This window comes from Pelecanus crispus, chromosome 4 (assembly GCF_030463565.1).
Source record: "Pelecanus crispus isolate bPelCri1 chromosome 4, bPelCri1.pri, whole genome shotgun sequence".
NCBI lineage: Eukaryota > Metazoa > Chordata > Aves > Pelecaniformes > Pelecanidae > Pelecanus > Pelecanus crispus.
The window spans coordinates 7,606,475-7,622,858 of NC_134646.1; the positions used below are offsets into that span (position 1 = coordinate 7,606,475).

The 16,384-nt window shown below is 39.8% G+C and overlaps 1 protein-coding gene across 1 annotated transcript in view; it reads left to right on the plus strand.

Annotated features, from left to right (window-relative positions):
• The window catches only part of AFG2A (AAA ATPase AFG2A), a 204,519-nt gene that overhangs the window by 26,423 nt on the left and 161,712 nt on the right, over positions 1-16,384 (plus strand). The window contains 2 exon segments of the mRNA XM_075708927.1: positions 1,999-2,153; positions 10,484-10,693. Coding sequence (XP_075565042.1) covers positions 1,999-2,153; positions 10,484-10,693 — 365 coding nt within the window.

The following is a 16,384-nucleotide window of genomic DNA, read 5'->3' on the forward strand; positions in this document are numbered from 1 at the left end:
CCATGACATGATTAAAATGCATCAAATGGGCACTGGGCTAAACTGGTACCTGATGGAGCAGATATGTATAGAAATGAGGAGCAGAGATTTTTATCAGTTACTTGCTTTCTCTATGACTTAATTTCATACTCTCTTATTTATTCTTCCATTTTTTTAAAGTGAGAGTGCCATGTGAATTGACTTCACCAAAAAGAAAATGTAGGACTCGACCCCCGTACCTGCTCCCACCCTCCCCAGATTGTTAGCTGCAACGACACTAGAATAAGATGTCGTATTTGTTTCTTACTTGGACGTAACTTTAAATCTGGTGGCGTGAATCTATGTTGTCTTGAGTTTTTGTTTGCTTAAAATGAACTGTTTTAGAGGAAGGAAGAAGGGGGGGAGGAATAACATGAAAATTGTCTGGGTTGTTAAAATGAGTCTGTTACATTTTATACTTGTCCTCTGGTGACCAGATTTTCATTTTTCTCCTTGGCCTCATGGAATGTTTTTATTTATATATCTTATTAGTTCTAGATGTTCTGTGCAAGGGGAAACCTGAATTACAAACTTTTTTTTCTTCCATTATTGTATTAAGAGCCTGGGTATTGAATGCAGGTGCTCAGACTCTGCTGTAATTGGCAGTTTATGGAGAGACACCAGCTGTACTGCTTCACAGGGGAGATATAATATCTCTTCACACGTTGTATATATTGTAGGAAATGCAGAATTCCTGTCATTGTCAGAAACTTTGCATGTCCGCATCTACCAGTGCCTCTGTAGAAAAAAGACAACAATCCACTGAAAGTTAAAACCATGTCTATTTTCAGAAATGGCTTATCCCTTTTATTGTCCTTTCATGTAGCACTAATTGATGTTTTGTTTGGTTAAATATAGAAAAGATTTAACAAATGTTTGTCTTTTTATGGTCATGCAAGGCGAACTGGTGTACTAACTGCTTCATATTTTTTTTTTGTAAGACAAGACAGGTTATACTACATATCTGCATGTGTGTGGATGTGTGTATACAAGATTATACTCATCGTGTAATAATATACCAAATCACATATTTAACAGTTTCAGTTCGCAGAACAGGGTTGGAAGGAGAAGCAATAGAACTCCAAATTATATTAGACCTTAAAAGACATAATTATACAGTGGGAAAACCATGATGCTTCTGGGCATTTTGCACAACGGGGGCCATAGTTGCTCTCTCTGGGGAATGCCTGGGAGCTGCAGATAGTACGGCTTGGTCCTGTCCGCGGAGTATTGATATATTGATATGTGAGTGGGTGGGACTTCTGCGGCTCTTGAAGGATTGAATTATAGGGGGAAGCTAGGAGTTAGCATCGAAATCTATAGGTGTTGTATGTGAGTGATCTGGCCAAACAAAGGAGAAGGTAAAAGCTATGCCTGCATTTGAAAAGTGTGATCGCTGAGGGGAACAAAGAGCTATTGAGTGTGTTGCAGGGAACATTTGTTGCATATCAAGAAAAATACAGGTATCTGGCATCTTCCTAGATAGCAAAATAAGGTTCCAATGAAAGTAAAAGAAATCTCAGTTTGTTTTTAAGAGCAGCTTGAAAAACACAGTCCTAATAATAGAGGAACGGACAAGGTTGCAGATGTCTTATGTGAGCTGATTTAACGTTTGTCTTGAATATTCATTATCCCTCTTCCTCTGCGGTTTAGAAATGTGTTCGGATCGATGTATGGACATTTGGAGGTTTTGCCATGTTAGCTTCATCTCTGGGAACACGGGGGCGAGTTTTTTTTCATTCTGTCTTTTTGGAACAGATTTGTTTTATGTTCTGTCTGTGGTCATTAAATCCCCTTTTTCTTGTTCTCTCATCGGAAGTGTCTTGAATGTTCTTTGACCTAGTTAAGGCCTGGCGTTGGGACATGCTTTTGAACATCATTTCCTTTCCAGTACTGCTGTGTGTTTGCGTGTTGTACACTTTACGTTTGTGAGAACCAGGAGGAAGTCTACATATGGCCATGCTTTTTTGTCTTTAATAGGTTTGTACGCATTGCGGAGAGCGCTGGGGAAAAGACCTAACTTATTAGACAACGAGGTGGCTGGGTCAGTGAAGATTGCTTTCAATGACTTCCTGCAGGGGATGAATGATGTCAGGCCCAGCGCCATGAGGGAGGTGGCAGTTGATGTGCCAAAAGTAAGTTATTTTTTTGCAATACGCTAGCAACATTGTTAGAGCCGCATTAAGAGTTCAGTTGCAGTTAGGTGTTGAAATGCCCTACCAAAAGAGAGGAATTTTGTGAAGTGGAAGCCTCAAGTTGCCAATAAATGTTGTGCATAATCTTTTGTTTGCATATTTGTTTATTTAATTATAATTTCGAAGACCCATTTACAGAAGCTTAAGTTCCTACTACTTTAGGAAGAGTTGGTAGTGCAGGAGCGTATCTCCTGATCTGTAGTTTGATATGCTGAGTGGGTTAATGGAGTAAAAATCTTAAGGTGTCTGCTCAAAGCAGATCCTGAATAGCGTGAAAGCTGGAGCCTTTTGTAAAGCGGACACAAAGTTAAGCAGAAACCAACTGTTAGCATTTGTAACCAACGTGTATTGAAACGAAGCCGTGAAGAGATTGATTGTTGTGATTTTATGTAAAGCAGTTGACTAATTCTACATGCAGTTCATATTGCTGTGATCTGGATGTCTTCAATGGCATTACATGGTTTTAACTGAGGGCAGAATTAGATACTGTAGGTAGGTTATCACTGCCAAGCGGTTACCCATCAGGGGCTGTCATTATATGAACAGTTCTCTTGGCGGTGCCAGGTTCATCTTTACCCTGCTCACTGCCCTCTCAGTTATGTATTATAGTAGTTCAGTAGCAGACACAACATAAATTGGGCTGGGGAACTGATCTGGCTTAAGAAGATTCAACAAAAGAAAATGTATTTAATCTTACTAAATCTTGACTCTGCGAGCCGTTGTGCTGGTGTTTCTCAGCAGCTCCCCAAGCCCTAGAAGAAAACATTTATGTCTCATTGCATGAAGATGAATCATCTGGGAATTAGATTGCACAACTGTAGACCCTTATTCCCAAACTATAGGAATGGGAAATAAAATCTGCGAACAGGATGCTGCATACAGCCAGCTCGGATATCACACTTGGCTTGTTAAGAGTCCACGCTGTGCAGTGAAGTGCTGGGTGGAAATGCCTGGGCTGGCCCCAGACAGCTTTTCCTGGAAATGTTGTAGTGGCATCAATATCCGCACAGGCTAATTAGTTCTGCTGAGAACCAGAGTTACTAATTCTCTTGTTGCTTATTGTGCTGCTGGCTCTTGGGCTCATGTCACTATCACTGTGCTGTGCCTTTTAGACATACCAGCCCATTTGGAGCCAGATGGAGTGTTGCTAAGGAGCACAGTGAAGACAGGTAGAAGCAAGGTACTGCAGGAAATCTGTTCTGAATCCAAGTCAACCTACTGCTTGAGGTCCTGTTGTCCACTAAACCACTCTGCCAGTGGCTTCCTTGATTGTCACTTGTTTTCATTTGTTAAACACCAGCTGAGTCACTGGAATGCTACTGAAATTCATTCCTTTATTGAAGGGAAGATAACATAGCGCAGATTCCTTTTGTGCTGAGAGGACCTGCATTTTTACAAAATAATGCATATTCTCTGAAGATGTAGGGTAAATTTCAGGCCTTCTGCTTGGTGCCTGGGTTGACTTTAAAGTGGAATCTAAAGTACCGGATGCAACAGATTTTGTGTCCTCCCACATCACCTGCCAGAGGAGGTGCTGGAATTCAGTTTAACCGTTATTTTGGGCTGCAGAGCTACCAGCTTACCAAAACAAAGGTACCTGTGCCTGCTCGGAAGCAGTCTGAATATCTGGAAATACTGACACAGCTGTCCGTGAAAGTCACAGTAGTGTAAATCCAGCATTGTAACACCACCACCACCCTCAAGGCTAATTACTCCATTACCATTTGTATTTGAGGTGTGGAAGTGCCCTAAGTCAGGTCAAGTCCATGGGTTAGTTGAAGGAACTTGGTGTGCTGTGGCTACATGGCAGGGGTGGCAGTGCAGGGGAAACAAGCAACAGGAAGCCAAACTGCAGCCCCTTGGTCAGGGCTGCTTGCTGGGGGTTTGGGATGTGATGCAGGAACACTTGCAAACATCTGAAACTCATTCAGGTACTTTAGCATAGTGTAGCTATTTTAAAAAAATGTGACCACTGCGTGGTTTATAGACATGCACAAGCAAAAATAAATTAAAAAAAAAATATTTATTGTTGTAATTAAACTTAGGTTAGTGTAATTTGCTCTTATTGGCAAATAAGTATGTCTTATTCTCACCTGGTTGTTAGTATCTGAGTGCCAGTCACTTAGCATTTAATGTACTGTTATCCAGAGAATTTACATGGTTGATTTGTTGTCTGGAACACAGATTGTAGCAGAAAATGTAATACAGCTTCTAATTCCTTAGATACCTTTTTTAGGAGGAGTGTGCAACATTTTATGTTGCATGCTTCTAGTAATGATTTTTAGGTATGTCTTAATCTGATCTTACAGACTAGTTTTTGCTTCTCTGATGACAGTTGTGTGTTTAACTGCTGTGGTTAAAGCTGTGTCTTTGATTGTGCTAACATTGGCAATTAATTGGATGCTGAAGTACTTGGTTTCAGTAGAAACCAGGTGTCTAAGAAGTCAAATGAATGCAACTGCAGAGCCACTAATGAGTTGCACCATCTTGTGCCGATGATGCTGTGTCCTAGAATGCTTTGCTGTTTAATAGTTATGCTTGAATGTCTACTCCTGCAACACTTGTGGGGAAACCTTAAAATTACTGGCTTGTCACAGAACTGATGCTAGTAGTCCTAATTTCTGTAAGTTCTTCCTCTTTACTAATTTACCCCTCTTTTCAATACAGTGCTTTCAGTCCATGGACTTGGGCCACTTACCCATTCAACACTTTACTTAGCTGACTTGGCCATTGTGTACTGTGATAAGTTACTTATGTGCTCTGCAGTAATTTATACCAACAGAAACTGCCTTACTTACACTTTTTGTTGCACTCTTATCAAAATGAAAAAATTATAGCTGGGCGTGCGGGAAACAAAAAAGGAAGCATGGACCAGATAGGAGTCCAGCTTTCTTCAAGAAACCTAGAAATGTGGTTTGGTTTTGTTTTTCCTGGCTAATGTGTCTTTGTGCATAATATTTTGTGAAATCATCCTGTACTGATTAATCTCCAGATACTTTCTGTCTGTAAGGATAGGCTTTTCTTCCCCTGCTCTCCTTGCCCCAGAAGCTATCCAGCTAAACTGTTAATTGCATGGGTAAATTTGTTAGAAAATCAGGGGTTACATTCCTTCATGTTTTGAAGTCTGACCTTAACACTGTTTGTCATGTAAAAAACTCTTGCTAAAAATAACTTCAAACACTAAATAAATGATTAGCTATGAGATTTTTTCCAAAGAGAAGACAGAAGTCTGAGCTACATTAATAATATCAGCTTTTTTGCTGTTTATTGCAGATATATTATTCCCTTGGCAGCCCCCTTGGTGTGGATGGAACTTTTGGGCTATGCAGTTAGTTGCAAGTAAAACTACTGATGTACATGCTGCATTAAACTGAGACTTTTGTGATTTTTAACTTTCTATTTTTCAGATGGTGGGGTTTTGCTTTTCATACTTCACTGCTTTGCACTAGCCATGTGTCAATTGAATGAGAAGAGTTCAAAGTAACTTCTAAATAAAGCCACAAGTAAATGGATTTTGCCAAAGTGCTCCTTCTCTTATAGTCACAACACCTTTGCCATTTACGGGCTGTTGGTTTTTTTGAAGCTGGTGTTGCCTCTGATACTGAATGAAAATAATTACTTGTTTTATTATGAACTGCAGATTGTTTTGTCAACACAGAGCTTGTTCTCTGAAATCTGTGGAACTCTGAGTAGGCTGTAAAGAAAATTTAGTTTTCAAATCAGTCTTTGGTTTTTAGGTCCTAGAATTGAGTACTAGCTTCTTGGCTGTTTAGAAGGCTACTAGGCTAAATTGCTCTGTTGCAGTCTTTTGTCTTATTTAAAACCTGGAAAAACCTCTCTTTATACATATACCTGGGGTAGTAGCTAAATAACAAGGAAATATATTAGAATTTACTTGTTTGGGCGGCATTGAGCGTGTCACTTTACTTCTTGGTGGCTGAGGATATGTGATAACCTTTATAGAATGCTTTGCAATCTGCTTCTGAAAAGTGCTCTATGACAAGCTAGTTATTAGGGTTTTTGTCATTAAGCTCTTGAGCTCTTTTCTTATTCCAAGCATATTAAAAATTACTGGTGGGGAAAACAGCCAAAATGAAGTGAGTTTGGGGCAGTAGACAGAAAGTGAGGTTGTGTGCAGGAGGAGCTGTTGGCGGTGGAGGTGCCACCATGCGCTGCTTTTGCGTGTGTGTTCCTCGTGTCTGCATTCTTTTGTCCTTCCACTTGTGTCGGGATTGCTGTGCGTGTTGGCTGTGACCAAGGCAAATGCAAACTACTTGCTTGCCCGGTTCCACGTAGCATCTTGTTTTCTGTTTTAACAGAACCTTTCTTGAACTTTGCTATGTGTTACAACCTTTTTAGAAGGCTGCTTTTTCTGCAGCAGGGATTTAGGAGAGAGGGGATGCACGTTATAAATCAGGAAGTTAATACTTCAGCTCTTTGGAGAGTTGCACTGTAGTTGCCATTCCTCCCTCTCCTATGGGTCTTTCTGAAATTTTTGTAGAGTGCTATGGGTTTTGCTTGCCTGTTTCACTCCCTTTACTGTAATTCAACACTCAGATTTGTGTCTTTGCAGCCAAAAGGTTCTGGATGAGACATCCTTTGCATGTCTGCTTTATTTCTTTATTGCTGCTGCTTAACAACCTCTGGGGAGTTGCTGCTCTGCATCGTATTCTGAGCTCTGTTGACCTGGGGAGAGCTAAAGATTACGGCAGTAATGAAATTGTGGTGTCTTACATACTGTAGCAGAGGTCTCTTGTATGTGTAAGCTCAGCCCCAAGGCTAGTCTTTAAACCATTTCCACGGTGACAGAGTATCACACTTCATTGCTTATGTTGCAATACCTTTCTTTCCTTTCAGTTCTGTGCAGGTAAAGGAAGTGTAGCTAGGTGTCCGAATGTGTGCACTACAATTTGTGTTAATTGCAGTCGGGAAGTTACTGAAGGTTTGTGTGCAAAAACAATCCAGCTAGTTCTTCCAAGCTTACATGAATCTAAAAGAATTCTTACTGTGTGATGGTGGACTGTTTTTTCTGGCCCGCCCCCCCCATGTCTATCCTTTTGAAATGAGGATTAAAAAAATGCTTTGTTTAGGACTTGATCAGAATGTGAAGGTAGTGTTTTATTAGCTATTTTTGCATCTAATACTATTGCTACTTGAATTCCACACCTTCTATTGTAGGAATTCTAAATAAGTTAACTGAATTTTTGACTGGTTAATTATTTTCTTTTTTAACTCGTAACGGGCAAGCTCACATTTAGTGGCCCTGTTTGTATGTCCTGACCCAGTTGTCTCCCTTCCCTTCCTTTCCCAATTTTAAATGTAAGCAAAATCAGAGTAAGTCTCCAGATCACTGAAAACAACCTTCATGTAAGGTGGCCCTACTTCACCTTTTCTGTACAATTCTATCATTTGTGTTGATGTTAAATGACATGTAGTGGGTCTGAAAAATGATTTGAATAATGCCTCAGAAGACTGGTGCAATGGTCTGAATATTTGCAAGAGGGTAAAAATATAATCTAGGTGTCTTTTTCCTGGCTTTTTGTATGTGTGTAAAGGACCGCGAATGGATTTTGCCTACTGTTGCTGAAAGTTACAGGGAATTCCTCATGGCTTAATTAATTTTAAGATATTCTTGTTCATGTTAGTCAAAGTCTTCATCTAGTTAGAAAGACATAGAAGTGACTAGTGCATGCTTTTTCAGATATAAGTAAGGATTGATACTGAAAAACGCGAACGAGCTTGTGTTATCTGTCATCTTCCCTAAGAAACAGTTGTTTAAAAGTGGCAAGATAAGTTCAGTGCAGTTTACAGAGCTTCTAGGTTGAATTAAGGCTTGTAGGGGTAGGTAATACGTATTTTTTTTAAATTAAATGTAACGCACTGACACTGTTTCGGATCTGATGTAGAAACACCAGCTTTTAGAATAACGGAAGATTGGGATTAACTGTCCTGCATTTAATTATGTTATTCAACCATGAAATTGGAGTGAAAAGGGGTGGTTTGCGTGCGTGGAACAGTGGCAAGATACAAGTGAGGTATCTGACACGCGTCTTCACTTTTTATAAACTTGTATGTTTGCTTCATTGTAATTAAAAATCTGCAGGTGTATTTCTGTCTCTTATTGTGAAAACTCAGGCAGGAAGGGAGGATTCTTCTTACCTTTTAAGCACTTAACTGAGGTGCCTAAACTGGGCATCTCCTTGCCATGTGTTCCCTCTAAAGGAAAGAGAGAGAAAGTAGGTGTGAGGCCACCTGTCTGACTTATGAAAGAAAGTTTGTACTGTAGCTGAATCGCTCTGTGAAGTCTGTCTCTTTTGACTGTCTTGGTAGCCCAACATACGCAGCTTAAAGTCAGGTGGTAGGAATTCATGCTCGTTTCCCTCTTCCTTTCCACAGTTCACACAAACACTTTTATTTCAAGACTGGAGACTTGTGCACAGCCCATTTTCATCTCTTTGCTACCATTCCTTTAATCGGACTTGTGCAGTTAGTCTTGCTTGTAGCACAAAGCAGCACTTCAGAAGGGAATATTGGCAGGTTGCAAAAGCTGTCTTACAAGTTACCAGAAATGTCATGCTGCTTTGGTAATGCCCTTGCTAAAATCCTTTCCTCCCCCTGCTACTGGGATACTCTGCTGTGTTTGATTCAGTGTTCACTTTGCTCTGACCTTTACTGAATTTGCATTTCTTCTCTGCTTTTCTTTTTTTCTTTTTTCCATAAGAAAATCCTACCTTTGGCAGATCCCTCTGCCCTCAGATCCTTCTTAGTAGGCAGTGGTGGTCAGTTCTACATATTTCATACTTCCCCAGGCTTATAAAGTAATTATTTAAGAACCAGAAGCTGATGAAAGCTAAGAAAAAGAGTTTGGTTCTCCCCACTCCTAGTCCCTGTAACGTATTCCTGGTGTGAGAGAGATGATGTTCTGCAGGCAGCAGATTGGCAGCTCTTCACCTTCCAGTTAGCCTTTAAACTCAGAATATTTCTGAGGGGTTGACCCATGTGTATTGAGCTTTGGTGTTTGCTCTCCACTGTCTTTGTAAGTTTTTTTTTTTTTTATGTCAAAGACTGACAATCGAGAAGTTCTATTTGGTTTGCAGTTTGCTTGGATTTACACAAAAGTGCTTGCACCACATCCAAATGCTCTTTTTCTTCCACTTCAGGAGCTGACTGAATTGCCTCTTTCAGGGAGTTTCTACTTCTAGTTTCCACTTGGTGTACTGGTATCAGGAAAATGGCAACAGGGACAAGGCAGGAGTGATGCCAGTTTTGAAGTCAGGAGACAGGCGATACATGGCCTCTTAGTATATACTCTGCTTGCCTTTCAAGTGAAGCTGAATTTCCAGAGCTGAAGGGTGATTTATGTGTAGTAAATTTTTGGAAGAGTGTTTTAAGGCAGAAGATCATTTAATTTAGGTGTGTCTTGACGTATTTAATATTTGAAGTGGATGGGAATGGATGGTGACAGGACAAAGAACAGGCCGGGGGGTGTGGGGAAAAGTCTCAGGCTTGTTGACAGCGACCTGTCTGCTGGTTTGGGTAGGACGTATTAGTTCTGTCCCGATGTATGCCTGACAAGCTTGTCTTGTGTCTTCAGCAGAGCAAATTTAACTGCAGTTGGGTTTGAGTGTTGCTTTTTTGTGTGTTTTCTTTTCTGTAGCTGCTTGTCTGTTTGGAGTATTGTTTGTTTTTAAGCTTCTAGTCAAATCTCCGGTGCCCAAGTCCCATATGGGAGGGATAGTGTTGGCAAGTGGAGGAACCCCCAAAACTTCTAACACTCAGACCTCTTCAGCTTAGTGGGATTATACAGCTGGGATCATGGCCTTCCTCTGCAGCTATAAATAAAACCAGCTTGAGCTCATACAGTCCTTTCCTTCAGGGAAGACATCAAAGTAATTTACAAATTCTGCATCAGCATCACATTAAAAGAGAACTGAGTTGTGACTTTGCTAGTGATCATGCAAAGTGTTGCTGCCTGTAGGATCGTGCTGTCATTTTATTGTTATTTTTCTGTATTTTGTTATTGACCTTTGAAGCAGATACAAAATATTTTACCTACATCCACCAGTAGAAAGTGAGTCTAATCTCATTTACTTTGTGTGACTTTATTAATAATTGCTTCTTGTTTAAAAATGGCTTTTTGAGGAAGTGACTCTTAAAAACAACTTCATGAAATAACCAGTACGTATTCTACAGAGCATTTTTGGTTTGTTTTCTTTTTTTTAATAGCCTTTCTCCATTGTCTGAATTCAGCAAAATTGTCTGCATTGCAGGTATCTTGGTCAGACATAGGAGGACTAGAAGATGTCAAGCTGAAATTGAAGCAGGCAGTTGAATGGCCTCTCAAACATCCCGACTCCTTCACCCGAATGGGGATTCAGCCTCCAAAAGGTGTGCTGCTTTACGGACCTCCTGGGTGCTCAAAAACAATGATAGCAAAAGCTTTGGCTCACGAGAGTGGTCTCAACTTCTTGGCAGTGAAGGTAGGCTATTAGTCTTAACATTGTCTTAACTCCTTCTTAACAATTGATAGTTTACCAGTTTCCAGTGCTAGAAGCCAGTGGCTCTTAGTGTTTCTAATTGTTATATATGCTACAGCAAACACCTTGTAAATGTCAAGTAAGGTTTGTGTTTTCTTATGAAAAGGACTAGTGCTTTCTTGTTATGCTTTTTAAAAGTTTATTATTTATTTTATCACAGCACAGAAATGATATGTTGGACGGGTGGGTAAGCTGTGTAGTGGCATCTTAATTATTGGCATTATTTAAAATATTTTTAAAAGTGGAAACAATGAAATTCTCAAAGCAGTATAATGAAATGCAACTCTGGATAGTGGGTAGCTCTTCTTACTTAATTGTAACAATTACTTGCATGAAAATATTATCATATCATCTCTTACATTCCTTTCCATTCCTCAGGAAAGTCACTTTCTGTATCTTACTGTTCATGTTTCGTTACAGATTTTTCTTGCCCTGTTTGCCTTTTTTCAGGGGAAGTAGTTCTACTTCATCAGTTTTTAGAAAGTTTGCAAAATCAGTTCTATCTGGAGTACTCTTGGATAAGTGGGGTATTCTCTCAGCATTAAGAAACTAGTATAGAAAAATTTCGGATTTTGTTGCCTATGAATCAGTGTAATTGATTACTGGGTGTTGTATGGAAAACACATGAATGGAAGTTATTTAATAATAATACTGAGCTTCAACACATAGGAAGAAAAAAAAGATAGCAGAGTGATTCCACATGGGGTAATCTTGCAGCTGTGTCAGAATGTTAATGAAGTGCAAGACAAAACATTTGTTTAAGTATTTTTAAAGTATCTCCTCAGCAGTAAGATCACGTACTCTTGTCTGTTGACCATCTCTTTACTCACAAAGCCTTCTGTGTTGTTAGTTTCTACACAGCTTCCTCCTCTGCCTGTCCTTTCAGACGCACTGTAACTAGCTCTGGATGCTGTCCTCTCTGGGAGCAGAGGCAGTCCTCTGACCCTGAAGGCAGCAGCCCTTCATTGCTGGTTCTTCCTGGTATTGCAGACAGGCCTCTGGGTCACGGTCACATCAACAAGAGCAGCCTTGGAAACCTCAGCCCTTAAGAAACACTACCTTTAGTGCCTTTTCCATAAAGACAAAGTAGTTCTTTGTACTCCAGAGTCACTGGTAAACAAGGTAACCTTTTCCTCCTGCACTGCTTAAAAGAAAACATTCCTCTTTGTCTTGCCCAAAGCCCTGACGCCTGAGAGGGTAGGGGAAAAAAGGTAGCAGTCTGAAAAAAAACCAGTTAAAAATGAATGTTTTCACTATTCTGTATTCATCGGTCATAGCTACATCAGACATTTTTACTGATGCAGTTAATTGACCAAAAGTCAAAGGTGGCTCATGCTGAATAGGAGGTATCCAAAGGTGCACCGATATGAAATGCTTTTGTACAGTAATGTAGCGTTTCTTCATGGTGGAGTTCTGAAGGTGCAAACCCCCCTGTCATTGACAAGCTGCAGCAGAAGTGGCTGGCTTGGGGAGGCTGCCTTTTATTCCCTGTTGGTTTAAATCCCTTGGCCTGAAACTGGTCGAATATTCAATGTACAGATGTTTCAAGAAGCACGTCTCTGGAGCATGTCCAGCCTTGGATATGTTGACTCCAGGAAGGGGAACATAGCCCACTTTCTCTAACTTCACATTTGCTTCCTGGACAGAAAAGGCAACATCCATCATGTTCTAAATGTGTTAAACATCATTGTCTGTAGCACTTCTTAAAGCGCAACAGGCATGAATTAATTTCCACTGCATGTGTTCCTGCAATAAATCTAAAGTAGATGAATATGTGGGTTTTTGTTTTGGGTTTGTTTTTTTTCTTTTTGAGAGGGGATTTTTCTTTCCTTGGTTATAGTCCTATTAATTTTCCCATTCTCTACGTTATGTCTCAAATATCTGTCCCTGGAACTGATATCAGGCTTTTTGAAATGGAAATGTGTTTCTTGATAATTTACTTTTCAGACTTGCATTTTCCTTCCAGTCTCTCCTGCCTCAAATAAGTACTTTTGATGAAAACTGTCTGCTGTACAGCCTGTAGGATACGTGTACTCTTTCAGGATAGTGCAGGTGGCTCAGGTTCTTGGGTCCTTCTCGAGAATGGACTGCAGACAGGAGGCATAGCTCTAGCTGTGGGAGCCTGCTGCTGGATGCCGTCTCTCCCCGTGTCTGAAACTTGAGAGGACATCGAGTACGTTACATGCAGTGCTTACTTGGTCCAGTGATTTTTGGAAGATGGACCTGTTATGTCTGCACGCTACATTTAAGATACATGGGCACAGTAAGTCCAACGCTCTCAAGAAGTGCTGAACGTACTCTACTTGTCTAAGTTGGCTCTCCTGCCTGGGTGCAACAGGTATCACTCCTGCCCCAGCCTTAGCTCCAGGAAGGCTTTGCACTGTTTTCCAGATGTGTCTATGCAGTTTGGACAGCTGACTGTTAAATGAGGTACTTAGCTGGGTTATATGTCATCTGTTCAAATGTGACATTGCCATGTGTCTTGGGCACGGCTGGTTGTCATAATGCTGTATGAGGCATGGTCAAACCGGCGCAGCCTCCGGCCCATGTCTGACTTGCCTCTAATAAGGTTTGGAAGATGGGCAAAGTGTAGATGTAATTTCTGGGCAGAGGAGCTGAAGAAAATAACGTGATAACAGATGCTTGACGTCACATCCTGTTCTCTCCTGAAATCTATTGTGAAGTTTGAATGGTTCGTGTTACAATGAATGTGGCCCTTTTGTAAATATGCTCTTTGATACTTGGCCAAAACTTTTTATAGCTGTATTTTCACCAAGATTGGTGACCTTTTGCTTTTCCAGTGAAAAGCAGTTGTTGGTTGGTCGGTTTGTTTTACAAAGCAATCTTGCATATAATTCCTAAGGGGACTTGTTTATTTTTATTCCTTTTCTTGACTTTCTTTGTCTTTAATACAATATATCTGCTAAATTTACTGGGGAGGAGGTTGTCAACTACTTTCCAGGGGATGGCTCTTCCTGCTCCCTCCCACCACCCCTTTTTCTAAATCTCTTGCAGCATTGAGGCTTTTCAGGGTTTCAGTGGTCATCTTGATTATTCCCCCCTCCCAAACGTGTTACAAAAAGACAACTGAATTGTTCTCAACTTCTTGGAGAGTTTTCAGTGTTTTGTGGTCATGAATACAGGCGAGCGTAAGACTGTGTGAAGGAATGAATTAGGATAATTTTTTCATTCTTCAGGACTGAACATCAGTTTTATCAATAGTTTTTGAGCTGGTTGTATTCTTATTTCAGTCAGCCTTCTATGCACTTTTATACTTCTTCATGCTTCTTTTGTGCTCACTTCAAAGACTGTAATTTTCTTCTGAAATGCATTTCTTTTACTAATAAGAAAATTGCATACAGATATCGGACCTATCAATATTAATAGGATGGGGGATATAATTTTCAACTTCTGCCAGGCTGATGACACCTCTCTGTTACATACAACTGTCTCTGTGACATTTTTGCTTTAGATGTCATCTAGCTTTCTGAAATTGAACGTGAAAATGAAACCCTTTGTCACTGTGTTATTTCTGTGGGCTTCCCCCCCCCCCTCTTTTGACTGTTTATGTAGTGGGTATCTCTCTGTACTGTTTTGACAGTTCCTGCACTTAGGGTCAGCTTTGACTGACTGCCCTTTTGAGAGATATGTTTAGACCACTAAGTTTTTATGGTGATATTGTAAGAATATTTTTGGAGGAAACTTCCATATCTTGCTGTATGGCATAGATAATTATATCTGCATTTGTCTTGCATCTTCGTTTATTTAGACTTGTTATGACTGCCCTCTTGGATTTTTTTTTTTAATTTATTTTTGTGAAATCCTGTATCATTGTGTTGTGCTAAGAATCTAATGGATATTACTTTTCTTCATGGATTTTTGTTGCTTTTCTGGAAAGCAACTTGCAGAGAATCTCTCTGGATTTTTTTTCTGTCATTATTGTGGTATGTAGGTAATTACTACCAAATAAGAAAACCATTGTGCTTTTTTGGTTTTAGCCTATTTCAGAATGAACACTGAAGTTCACTCTTATGTTGTCAGGCTGGAAGGCACCATCATGGTACCTACCTGGATAAACTCCATCACCCAGTTACAATGCGTTCCTTGGCTGATGGTCCCATAAGGGCCATGGGGACTGGAAAATCCTTTTGCCCCTTGAGCTGCCCAGAAGCCCAGGATGCTGCATACTAGAGGGGATGTATGTTGCTGATGGTATCCCGTATTGCATTACCTTCTACTTACTCAGCCTACTAAAACCAGAGGGACTTTTTCTGCGAATTTCAGCAGGCTTCTGCTCAGGGTTATAGTAATAGGGGACTTTCAGTTCTGTTTTCTGTTCAATAAGCAGATTACCTGAGTTTACAAAATAAATAACGAGAAAAATTATCTAACTTCTAGATGCTTGTAATGGTTTTGGAAGCATCCTTTTCCTTTTGTTGCTTAGTGCTTTTTAATATTTGTCTTTTTAAAATCAAAACTAAGGCAAAAACTCACTTAGTGATAGTGACAAAAAACAGCTTAAATTTTCAGAAAATTTAGATCTCCAAAAGTTAAACCCCTTGGAATTCAGCTAAGTCAGACACACTAATTGTTGTAAACCCGATAAAGCAATATGTAAAAAAAAAAAAAAAAAAACACCAAACCCAAAACAACCCAAAAAAACCAAAACCAAAACAAAACCCCCAAAACCAAAACAACAAAATCCAAAACCACCCATGATGGTAAGTAGTGTTTAAGCACGCCAACACCGAGCAAAGCAATGGTACAGATGATGTGTACTCTACTGCTCTGAAATACTATTTGCATTGGTTAGGAGCTCCAACTATGGTGGGGGAAAAAAAAAAGGTTAGAAAATATTCCAGACATTTTATCTGCTGTTATTTAAGAGCTTGGGCTGAAGGAATCTTTTCTTTTTTCAATTAGCAGTAATTACAAAAATATACAGTGTTCTCGGAGCTCTGACTTCACCTTGGCTTGATCTAACTTCCCGTGTCACCCTGCTGCTGCTTTTGTACCACTCCCCATGCTTGACATGTGCATAGGCTCAGTTTGTCATCTGGGTCAATTACGTCAAAATATTTTCCAATTGAAGTTTCCTCTGCTTTTCCCTTCAGCTCTTGGCTGTGGCAGCTCAAACAGATTAATGAGGCTTGGAAAGGCTGACTGCTTTGCTTTGTGAAGAACTGTCACTGAATTTTGGGGAGATAGTTTAGCCTATTGATGGGGCTTTCAGTGAGCAGAAGCATGAAATATGAAAGCTTGGTGCCTGTAGCTAGCTAAGCAAAATATTCAAGATGAAAAATGAAGAAGCATTGTGATTTTATGAGAAACTGGCAAACCTTTGATAAAATTTCCAAAAAGAACCATAGTAACACATTTACAGTAACTTGTTAGTTAATTAGCAGATAGGGAATGAACTGTATTTGAAAAATTTGTTTAACATTTTTTACAAGGGATAACAATTTGAGATACTTTAATGAACTCTTTTAATCCTAAAGCTATCTGCATGTTTTACTCAACTAAAAATAAAATAAGCCATTTGTCCATTCTTACCATAAGCTTCCCAAAAGTGCATGTGCAGGCAGAAAATGATGCAAAGATAATCCCGTCTTCTGTTTTCTTGTTCCTTCTCAA